Here is a 12,416-nt window from a genome sequence, read left to right as displayed (position 1 = left end):
GCGAGAAGCAATACTCAGTAATATAAAAGGATCTCTTGGTCTGCTGATGGGTGGTCATAAAGTTTTGTAACTATTTGTGGGGTACGCATTTTTTTTTAATTTAGACAGACCATAATCCCTTAGTCTATATCCTAAATCGGAGGAATGTTTGAGGATTTGCACCATGTATTGTGAGACTCTCAACCAAATTACTACAGTTTGATTTTGTTCCCGAATACATTCCAGGGGGAAAGAATGTATGTGCAGATTATCTTCCTCGGTTCTTGGAATGTGAGGAAGATTTCATTGTTGCATCCATTGACTTGCCCCAGATGGGTGACTTCTCTGAAGAAGACTGGCACAATGCACTAGAAGAAGATCCCACCCTGGGTATGGTGAAGAAGTATGTTGAATCGAGGTGGCCAAAATAAAGAAATATAGATTTTGACTTGAAGACATTTGTGAAAGTGGAGGAAGAATTGTCAGTTGACAATAGGTTATTACTAAGAGCTGATACATTTTTTTCACCAGTCTTATTGAGGAATTCTATTATTGTACAAGCTCATGAGGGTCATTTAGGTTCTACAATGACAAGAGATGGATGAGATTGTCTTTTTGGTGGCCATCCATGGACAGGGAGATTGACAAATGGTGAAAGAGTGTGTTATTTGCTCTATTTGTAATAGGTCCATGGAAGGTAAGGTCTCCACCATTGTGACCCTTTGAATTGCCAACTTTGTCATTGGAGAAAATTGTTATAGATATTGTAGGTCTGGTAGATTTCATGAAAGAAGTATTTCCCAAAAACGGTTTTCCTGCTACTTTGGTGTTGGACAATGGCTCTCAGTTTATGTCCAGAGAGGTAGAGTTATTCCTGCAAGTTAGTGGCATCAAGCAACTTACATGCCCTTTTTATCATCCTCAAACCAATGATTTGGTTGAGAGATGAGCAAGGTGCTGGGAGAATACATCCAGTGGCCTATAGCTAACAAATGTGTAATAGTCAATGCCGTCAATTCTATGTTGTGGTTTTACCACACTACTCCAATTTCAGCCACTGGAGTTTCACCTTTTGAATTGTTGCATGGGAGGAGGGCTACTACTTGTTTCCGTCCTGCATGGATGAACAAGTGGGTAAAGGCAAACCCAAATGACTGGTTGAGAGAGTGTGTCAGACGGAGAGTGGAGAAAGCTCAAGTAAAACAGAAACAAAACTATAATGAAAGAAAAAGAGTAAAGGAAACAATTAATTAAGGAGCAGAGATGGGTTGTGTGTGTAAACCCATACATGTAAAGAAGGGAGGAAGTAAGTTTGGTCTGCCTGTCAAAACACTGGAAGTGAAAGGAAATAGTATCAAAGTGGAGGATGGAAAGTGGTGGAATAGAGGATGTGTAGCAAAAATTAGAGAATAAAAGTGCTTACGTTGAGAATAGCAGGAATTTTGGGATGCTGTACTTAAGAATGCTGGGAAATGTCATGGTACTAATGTTTTGTCTGATGTAAAATCACCACTGTCTCAAGGATGTGAGGGAGTGAGTATGAAGTTCAAGGAGTCTGGTTCCTGGTCAAGCATGAGACGCAGTGGGCGACTGAGGCCACCGTGTAATTCTGTCCTCTCATTGTCAAGATATGTTTTACAGTAATGTTGGTCACTAATATAAAGTGTAACACTGTTTTTAGTTATTTTAGGTACTATATTTATGTTTAGGTGTTTTGTTGTTTTACTTCTGTTGTCTTAAGATGAGATCTGGTCATTAGTGTGTTTACTTGCATTAGATCTTTACACTGAGTAGGATATTGAGTTATATAATTAGATGCTCAATTGTTTTTGTAAAAAAGAAAATAAATTTGATATCTAGGTCTTTCTGCACATGGAATCTTGTGTTTGTTGTTCAGGATTCTATGTGGACTGTGAGATTTGAATGCCGGTCTGTTGATGCAGGAACTGTGTGAGACCAGCAGCTAGCCAGTTTGTATGCTGAATAAACGTTTCTTTTCAGTTTCCTTTGGCCTTCGTGGTGGTGATTTACGACAGATTATTTGGCACGCAAACTGTTTGTAGTTTGTTGATCATTTCTGAGTAGGATGAAGAGCAATTTAAAAAGCCTTTGAAATACGAATTAATGTCAAGTGCTTCTTGAATACTGGTTTTTAAAAGGTCAGCTAGTCAAAGCTCGTGGATTGGTAAATACGCTCCCCCTAGTTCCTAGTCCAGGAGAAAATAAATAAATCACATTATAGGAATTGAGGCGCCAGAGTCCAAGCTTGTTTGCAGCTAACGTGTCATTTGTCAACTGCCTGAATACATTATCAGCTGTTGTTTTCATGTATCTTTAGAACTCTCATGCACAGCCTGGTTATTTCAGTTTCACGCGAGGGCAAATTAGAATGAACCAAAGATATCCCTGTGCACAAATTAATATATATTTCACAACGTCTGTTAAATGTGTATTGTTTTGCCTGTCAGTAGACCTTGTTAGCACTTGTACCAATGCGGAAGTGCACACTAGCATTGATAATGAAAGTTTGGATGTGAAATCAGTCTTAAGCTGAGCCCAGTTCATTCAGAAGAGCTCATTACTCGCCATGAAAGTGAACAACTATTACATCGGAAGAAAGTGGTCCATGCTGCTCTGGTCACTGGGCAGGTATTTCCTTCTTCCCACTGTCTACTCTGAAAGAAAACATTCTGTGTACAGCTGATCAAAGAACTTTACATACTATTGACAAGGCCGGATTCTTATCTAATCTTACCATCTCTTACCACTTTTAAAAATCCTCGGCCGACTGGACCTTTTTACCTGCTGTGGAGTGTAAAGGGTAAAGAACTAACTAATTCAGATAAAGTCAATAACCAATCACTTACGATACTGAAAAATCACTAACTCCGAGTTAAGATTTAGGGGGTTTATTACAAAGCCAAAAATAACTGAACATACGAGCACCTCATGACGAGGTTAAGGAAATACATGGGCACTAATACAAAGTTTAACCTATGCAACAACCTAATTTGATGAAGCATAACAATATCAAACAAAAGATAAATGCTCCAATATCAAAATTGGTCTTCATGCATACCTACAAAGAAATTGATTAGTCTGTCCCTACTCTACCTCTAGAGTGACATCCGTACTTAGCATCTTCCAAGGCAAGATCAGAAAAAGGTGTCAGCTTGTGAAGACTTTTAGTAGCAAAAGGCACCAAACTTGTTCTAAGTCTCCTTCCTCAATATCGATCTCTTCCTTCTACCCTCATCTGCTCTTCTCTGACTCTCCTCCCTCGGGGCACTGTTCCTAATACAAAATGCACAACATGGAGGACACGCCTTTGTTACACCTCTTCTGGCTTGACACCTCCTGGAGGTAATTTTCCATTGAAACCTGTACTTTGACCAATAACAGTTGAAACGTTCTGGAGTCCCAGGCTTCACCAGCGAGCTTCCAATTATCAGCATTCCACAATACACTGTAGCAGATCTCCTCCATACCTAACTCCTAAAACAAAGAGCATCAGTCTAGCTAACAAAGACGATGCCCTTGCACCTGCAACAGAAAGCATGTGAATCGAAATAACCTTGCATGTACATGAAATCTGCTGACTGCCTTCAGCCGAGATTTCTTCCAGGGAGACACATTTCGGGCCTACACAATTCAGCTAACATTAGAAATAATAAGGCCTTTCGTTAACAAACGTGAACATCCATTTAGGCCTGTACACATCAAGGATTACACATTTTAAATGTTGCATTTATAAGCATTGCATTTCTTTACCCTAAACATAATTTGCCACCTCTACGCATGCAGAATCTATAATGCACATTTAAATCTAATGCAATTACATTTCATGTGAGCTAATTCACTAGGCATTCTGCAATAAACGATTACGTTTAAATGTCATTTTAAGCTTTCAACTAACACGAATTACATTTCTAACATTCCATTCACATTATTTATTATTACATTTACTCCTCTAATGATCATCTGTTAATACAACATAAAGATATATGTGGGTGCGGACTATGCGTGATAATAACGCACCCCTACAATTTTCAAAACCTCATGGCGCTCTATCACTACCAACCCTAATAGATGTGGGAGTTCAAAGGCGCTTTCCTATTGTCATGTCTTTTAGGATAGTACCATAGAGGTATACCCCATACATTGTCCCATCCACACGACAATAACGATTCTAAACAGGTGACCTTTTACCAAGTAGCTTGCTCCTGTCTCCTCGACACCAGGCTCTAAGTATTCTATCATAATCCCTGTACCTGACGTACATAAACATGTCCACACACATAGAAGATTTATTCTGTACAAGGGTCACCACTTTTTTCATCCTTGGCCTACAGCCAGCTGTGCCTGATCACACTTGTTTAGAAAAGCATTGGTGATTGCTTTCAAAACATTTATGATTCTTTTCAAAACATCCATGGTTGTTTTAAAAACCTATTGATTCTAGAAAAAACCCTGGAGTGACCACGTTAGTATAAAAGACCCTCCCTCCCCCCCTACAAATTAGAGGAGAATTCCTCCCAAGCTGAGACGGGGGTCCTGCATGAAGAATCTCTGACACGCACCGGTCTGACATCCCATGCGGGTTGTCATCCTCTACGCAGAGACGTGGGCCTTCATTCTAAACCATTAGGTGAGGGGGCTGGTTCATCCCTAGGGGTTTCTTGGCTACAGATACACATAGCTATACGCAAATATACCTATACATCCAGGTTAGGCTAGGTACATTTAGGCAAATTACTTAGGGTGGGCATTTTAGGATATATGCAAATGCTTCTGTTTTGATCTGAACTGCTTCTGTTCATCTAATTAGCACTATGTTATAAATGTATCTACTATTTATGATATTGGTACTAGCAATCTCTTTTGCATGCTTCTGTCTCCTGATTGTCACAGCACATATGTTTTACACAAGACTGTCGCTGGACCAATAAATATTTATTGAAACTTCCTAATTGCCATCCTGTGTATTTTCTGTGAGAAAGCAAGCAAAAGTGTCAGAGAGAAATGTACTGTACTGTTTTCTACAGTCCTTGAGAAATCAGGGTTGTCATGTTCAGTGGTTGCCAGAAACTACCTGCACCACTGTAGAATACAGGGGGGTGGTAGTGGTCTAACTGCTGAGATATCCTGTGGGGGGTGTCCGGAAAAGGTTGGGACACCAAGCCCTCAGTTTAGGCCATCCAAAACGCGCAGGTCCCATGGGACTCATAGGAACTACACGACATGGCGCTGCCAAAGTTGGTTTGCTTCTTATATTAACAGTAAAAATCTGAGTAGTTCAGTCATGCTTGCTCAGAAAGCCCTACTCACACCTTCTCAGAGACGTCTGAAGTGAGAAGGGAAAATCGGCCTCAGCTGAGCAGATATACTCTGTGTATTGGCTGAAGGTTTAGCAAGCTTGTAAGGATAAACAGTTCCGCACATTGTGCAAAACCCTACCTCTTGAACATACTCTTCTCCTTTAAAATTGACTGAGGCCGCGAGTAGCTCAGGGGAAGACGAAGTTGCAAACGCTCTTATCATCACAGAGAACTGCAGACATGCAGTTACTTTGAATTTGTTAGAACACGGTGTACCCTTAACAGGTGGCTGTGTTACCTTCATGATTGAGGCACACAAGGTGTTTGGATCGGAGGTATTCATTTTTGGGGTTCAGTTCCCACCTGCATATCCGGTGACTATATTGTTTCACATATATATTGTAGTTGAACCACCGGCAGAATACATTTCATATGAAGACATTGAAGTCCCATTAACTTACCAGCAGCATAAAAGCTGGTTTAAAGGTGCCCTCCCACACACATCTGTCATGAGACTTGGTCCGCTCAGCATAGAAGGAGCAACCTGGCCGGTCATAGCGACATACACTCCACATCCCAAGATAGATAGACTATCAGTGGATGAAGTAATTAAAATATACAAAGACATAGTCAGGCTAAACAGACACATTGTCCAGTTTGTCATGTAACCACTAACTGTCCAACCTGCGATAAATGCTCCAGCTGGTCCACATCAGACCACACCTACAATTAACCCACAGACACTGAAATCAGTAATAGGGACAATTCCTTCCAAATGGGAGCAAATTCCGTTCTGGATAGCACAAAAGATTGCACAACTGGAAGCAGTATGTCCCTATACGGGTCCGCAGGAAAAACATAGAATGCTAACCTTTTGCTTGCCAATGGGAATGTGGCCCTTAAGCTGAAATATAAGGAAGACGTCATTCAAACAAAAGGCCACTTAAGGACCCCAATCCTGATTATGCTGGGCAAGAAGTGGACATCCGGGGGCATGGGCCAGCTGGTGCACCTGCACAGGGGCAGGGAGATTCCCTGGAGGGAGCCCCTACAAGAGCTCAGCTGATTCCTGAGTACTATTAAGCGGACATGGGCTAGGTTGTTGTAACAGACACTGACCTACATGCTGGAGGACAGAAAACGACCCTAAGGAATGTTGAGTTCAATAAGTAACTATTACGTTCTAAGTGTTCAAATTATGGGGTTTGTATTGTTTTTGTTGTTCGGTACGGGGGATTCACAGAGCTTAATACAGAGTTACTGGAGGGGTAGTGGTGGGGGGACATGAGATGGGGGTTATCAGGAGACCAGCATGGAAAGAAGTGATTGGGAGGAAGGCTGCAGCGGCTCACAAGGGCGATATACATCGTTGATAGGGGTCATGGTGATCACAACCCTTACTTGGAATGTAAGAGGTCTGAACTCTCCTTCAAAACGACAAAAAGATGTGGAAATGTGTGCAGCACCAGAGGCATGATGTGGTAGCTCTGCAGGAAACACATATTCAGCGCTCCGAAGATCATAAGTTAAAGCAGTGTTTTTCAACCTTTTTTGGGCAAAGGCACACTTGTTTCATGAAAAAAATCACGAGGCACACCACCATTAGAAAATGTTAAAAAATTTAACTCTGTGCCTATATATTGACTATATATAAAGTAATTCTCTTGAATAGGAATCAAATAAACACAAAGAAAGTATTTTATAATTACTTTATTATGAAATAGTAAGTAAACAGAAATATGAAAAATTATAAAACACTGGTCTTATTGATCAGTGCGCAACCTGGGCCTGTTTGGCTGAACACAAAGCTGATATTCTGGCTGGAATCGAAGAAAGACACACACGTAGCTCTTCGTCAACAGCTCTCAGTCTCTCTCTGTATTTAGTTTTTATAGCAATCATGCTTGAAAAGCTCATCTCACACAGATATGTAGTGGAAAATGGGAGCAATGTCAAAATAGCTTTGTTTGCCAGAAGGGGGAACTCCTTGGCAGTATCCAACCAAAAACTATCCAAAGGTAGATCAGCAAATCTTAGCTTGAAACCACGATTTTGCCTCAGTTCAGTTAGTTCCTCCTGCTCCTGTAAAGTCATGTCCTTTCCACCAACTGATGCTGAGCTATAAGGGTCCCTAACCCAGTCAAGGCATTCAGTGGAGACTGAAGAGAAATAAAATGACAACCTCTCCTCGAGAGTTTTTAAATGTTTAACTATTATCTCACACAGTGCAGCAGTGTGAACACCTTGCCATTGCTTGGTGAGTGTGAACATTTCAAGATTGCCACTTTCCACGTGTTGATGCCAGAGTTGCACCTTTGAACGGAATCCATTTATTTTATCTGTACTTGTAAGCAGGTTTTCATTTCGGACTTGCATTCGTGTGTTCAGTTCATTCAGATGATGAAATATATCTGCCAGGTATGCCAGCCTTGCACACCACTCATCACTTGCAAGCAGCTTTGCGTAATCTGGCCTCTCATTTGTCAGAAACACTTTAAGTTCCTCCCGCAGCTCATACACACGAACCAAGACCTTGCCACGCGACAACCACCGGACCTCCGTATGAAACAGCAAGGTTTTATGCTTCGCTCCCATCTCCTCACACAAAGCTGCAAATATGCGACTTTTCAGGGGTCGTGACTTTACAAAGTTTACCATGCGCACAACATCATCCAACACATGAACTAGGTCTGCTGGTAAAGTCTTGGCTACGAGGGCCTCACGGTGTAAAAAACAATGCGTAACAATCACATCTGGATTTCTTTCCTTCACTCTGCTTACAAAGCCTTTGGTGCGCCCGACCATGGCTGCAGCTCCATCGGTGCAGACACTTGTGCAGTTTTCCCACTTAAGTCCTCCTTGTTCAAGGTATTCTGATGTGACCCGAAAAATTTCTTCTCCTGTTGTTTTTTCTGGCAATGCCTTGCAAAAAAAGAAGTTTTCTCTAATTGCATCACCATCAACAAAACGCACATTTGCCAAGAGTTGAGCATGTCCACTGATATCAGTAGACTCGTCAAGTTGCAATGCAAATTTCTCACTGATACGGATCTTTTCCAAAACCACACTTTCGATGTCTGCAGACATGTCATTAATACGTCTGGAAATTGTGTTGTCTGAGAGAGGGACTTTGGCTATTTCCTTAGCTGCTTCAGGTCCGAGCATCTCCTCTACAATAGCTTTGCAGGCGGGAAGTATTAATGTCTCTGCCACAGTGTGCGACTTTTTTGACTTGGCTATAAGTTCAGCAACTTGATAGCTAGCTTTAAGAGCTCTTTCATTTACCTTTGTGGTTTTTCTCATGAAAGTTGCCTGTTTCTCCGTGTTTTCGTGCAGGCGAACAAAATAGTCCGCATTCTTGTTTTGAAGCGAAGGGTGTTTCGTTTGGAGATGGCGTTTAAGTTTGCTTGGGACCATAGCACTGTTAGCTAGCTTTTCACCACACACCACGCACAGTGGAGTTGGTTTGTTTGCATCTCCGGTGACAGTAAATCCAAATGAAATATAGCTTTCGCTATATTGCCATGTGCCAGAGAATTTGCTTGAGCTAACCATCTTTGCTTTCTTTTGATCCCCACTCATACTTGGGCTCTCATCCGGCTCCAAATTTTGTTCAGAGTCCAGTTGTTTCCTTTTCAAAAACGTGTCCATCACAGCAGTATCTCACTGTCACTCAGTACTAGGCATACACAAGGACGCTGCACCTGCAAGTTACCTATAAAAGAAATTTAAGATTTGTATCTATAAGGAGCAAATTGTGACTGGATGGTTTCTCAGACTCAGAGAGCCCTTGATGCCAATTTTAAGGTTAGCACGTGCTTTAACTACAAACGTTACGTCTGCCCAATTCATTATTAGTACTCATTGTATAATAAAGACTGATATGAACCACACAGTACTAGTATAACGCTTGCTCGTCTCTCTAGTCTGGAGACTAGTTAGTTAGTGCTGCTACAACCCATGCAGAATTCTCCAAAGATAGTTAATTTCTGCAACAGATATTGGGTGACCATGTAAATTTTTATTAAACAGACACTTTTGTAAATACATCTTGCCTCAAGCATCACTCAAAACTGCTCTCTACCCACAGACTCACTAGGTGCGCAATAGCTTTCCTGGACCTTGATACATGCAAGCTTATGATCACACCAAAATCCATTCCACAGGAGTGAAAACCATGGACCACATCACAGAAGCACATCTGGAACTCACTCAAGGACATGCGCTGAACACCTCATACTTCAGCTTTAACCTAAGTTTCCACTTAGTGGTAATAAGTTATTATAACAATCGGCTCAGCCAATCCACCCTGGTAGGTAGCCTGCTAGCTAAACCCCTTGTTGAAAAGAACAGCCCTCCATACTGTATGTGGCTGCCCGGCGACATATGCCATGGGGCTGGATTGAAACCTTTGCCAGGGCTGTTCTCACCTTCAGGTCCAGCCTTGATTGATGATGAAGTTAGATGCATCGAACAGCACAAAAAGCGATAGATAGGATTATTCAGATTAATCTCAAGCACTGGCACTTAATCGGGGTCTCAAGCAATGTTGTCGTTATTTAGCTGGCCTGGGCGTTACAGGTAAGGGCCCAGCGTATGCAAATGAGTCTTGGCACCAAAACAGGTGAGGGATGTTTATGCCCCCGTTCAAAGTGTACATGCATTTCACTTGGGACCATCCCTTTTAGGGAATGATTTCCATATGAGTGTTCCTTTACTAGAAAGTCATAAACCGACGGAATGGAATGTGGCCCAGCATAATTAGCAGTGAATGACATTAATTCAAGCTTTCCTTCCACCATTTTTATGCTATATAAATAAATCCACGAATCAACCAGTCCTTAACATCGCACAAAGGTATGCCTTGTTTCTGAGCGCGTGTGTACTAATGACAGCGTTAATAAAAACACCAATTTGTTTTGGAGTGCCGGAACAGATGGCAGAGGCTGCGCGCGGATAGGAGAGCTTCGGAACAGATGTGTTGGGTCCCCGGCGGCCTCAGTCAGTGAAAACACTGAAGCACCCTGGGACGCGGCACTCAGTGCCTCCCGCCAAGAGGCGCAGTCCCCACGCTGTCTGTCTACTCTGGAGTGCTGCTCGCAGGGCCCGAATGTGTGAAAAGGAAAGTGCCAGCGTGCGGGAACTGCTGGGAAGACAGCTTTTAGGGAGGGGGGACGAACAAGGGAGCGAAAAACCTGAGAAAATGTTCTGGAGCTGAGAAAAACGAGGGAGACGGGGAACAGGTGACGGAGGCCTACACACCAACACGCATACCGAAAAATAGATGCAAAAACGTGACAGCAATACTGACTTTGAGGACAGTGCATATTGTAGTTTCTGAGTCACAGTGACGCACACACCCATGTGACGTTGTATTCAATGGCATAACGCAAAATGAAGGGGCCGCTCTAAACAAGAATGTGTTGTGGGGGCCCTGAGAAGCTCATATGTCACAGACATACATTGTCCTGATGCAGAAGCCCCCCCCCCCTTGAAGGTAGTGGCTGCCTTAAGCCTTAAATTATGAAGGGGGGGGTGCAAAATGTGAAGGGTGGCCCCTGAGTCTCCCATATCTCATAGTTGTAGATAGTCATTGGCCTTAGAGAGGAAATGGACCCCTCAATGGTTAGAAGCATAAGAATACTCTGGAGGGAATTAAACATTAAATACCTGCGGCCTGGTCTGGATCCGGATGCGGTCTCTCAGTCCTGGTCTCCGTCCGTCAGTCCTCCTGCTCCGGTCCTCCTGGTGACGCGACGTCTTCTTCTCTCCGCTGCTGCGCACACTGCGCTCGGGCGGGAAGGAAGTCGGAAGATACTGCTCTGTGATAGGTCCAGGCTGGAGTCTGGACCAATCACAGCCCGGACATCCGAGGACCCCACCCCCCCCATACCCAGGATACAGTCCGGTGGCCGCCGCCCGGCCGCCCTAGTGGGGGAAAATTTATTTTTTTAAAAATTTTTGGGAATGTTTCCATTTTTCCCACGTTTTCCCACGGCACACCAGGCAACATCTCGCGGCTCACTAGTGTGCCGCGGAACAGTGGTTGAAAAACGCTGAGTTAAAGCATAAAAATTACCCCCTTATGTATAAGTCTTCTGCAACAACTAAAAAGAATGGGCTTGCGCTCTTCTTTCACTCCACAGTTCGGTTTCAGCCTGAAGACTGCAAGGCAGACAAGGAGGGAAGAATAATCTTAGTGAAAGGCACACTTCATGGGCGTAAATGCACATTCGTCTCCCTGTATACAACCAACATAAATCAAGTGATGTTTCTCCATACATTACTCGCTATGTTGGGGGGCTTTACGGAGGGTGATATTATCCAAATGGGAGACATCAACCTCACATGGGACGTGAGGGTCGATAGCACACAGCCTCAGAGGTCTAGCACCAGGAGTTTCCTGAAAACGCTAAAGAAATAATTTGGGGAATTGGAACTCCATAACACATGGCGGACTCTACACCCGAAAGATCAAGACTATACATTCTTCTCACACTCTCACAGAAGTTACTCTTGATTAGACTACATTTTTGTGAGTAGCACATTGACCCCAGCCCTGCAGGCAGTCACCTTCCACCCTATCACACTCTTGAATCATGCCCCAGTGGCTGCCATACTGGACATGGGAGGCTCCCTTTCCTAGATACCCGCAGGTGGTTCTTCCCCAATTGACTGCTACGGGACGGCTTGCTGTGAGATGACTTAAGGAAGTCAATCAGGGACTACTTTCAGACAAATGCTCCCAAGACATCCCCTTCTACCCATTTTGACGCATTCAAAGCATTTCTTAGAGGACAATGCATAGCGCTCAACACATCCCTAAATAAACAGAGAATAAATGAGAGACAAACCCTGGAAGCAGAGTTAAAAACTGCTAACCAATCACACAAGGAGAACCCAACCCTAACCCTCCAAATGCACATGACTGCGTTATGAGGAAAACTTAATGCAATCTATAATAACAGAGCAGACTTCACCCTGTTGTGATTTCAACGCACAACATATGAGCAAGGCAAGAGGATAGTGACTAATCTAGCGAGGCAGTTAAGGATTAAGAGGGAGAAGGAATATACAGGGAGCATTAAAGATGAGGGAGTGAGACAGTTACTTCCGACA

General features: G+C 43.0%; 1 protein-coding gene across 1 annotated transcript; it reads right to left on the bottom strand.

Moving 5' to 3' along the window:
- Positions 1-5,957: 5,957 nt before the first annotated feature.
- Positions 5,958-8,852, bottom strand: LOC146821303 (zinc finger BED domain-containing protein 5-like). Its single transcript, XM_085609829.1, has 2 exons — positions 8,079-8,852; positions 5,958-6,020 (listed from the first exon to the last, which is right to left on the bottom strand). The coding sequence occupies exons 1-2, from the start codon at positions 8,850-8,852 to the stop codon at positions 5,958-5,960; spliced, it is 837 nt and encodes a 278-aa protein (XP_085465955.1).
- Positions 8,853-12,416: the final 3,564 nt, after the last annotated feature.

This window comes from Triturus cristatus, chromosome 6 (genome assembly GCF_964204655.1).
Source record: "Triturus cristatus chromosome 6, aTriCri1.1, whole genome shotgun sequence".
Classification (NCBI taxonomy): Eukaryota; Metazoa; Chordata; class Amphibia; order Caudata; family Salamandridae; genus Triturus; species Triturus cristatus.
Note: the sequence above shows the minus strand (reverse complement) of the source record. Positions and strands in the feature narration are given on the sequence as shown.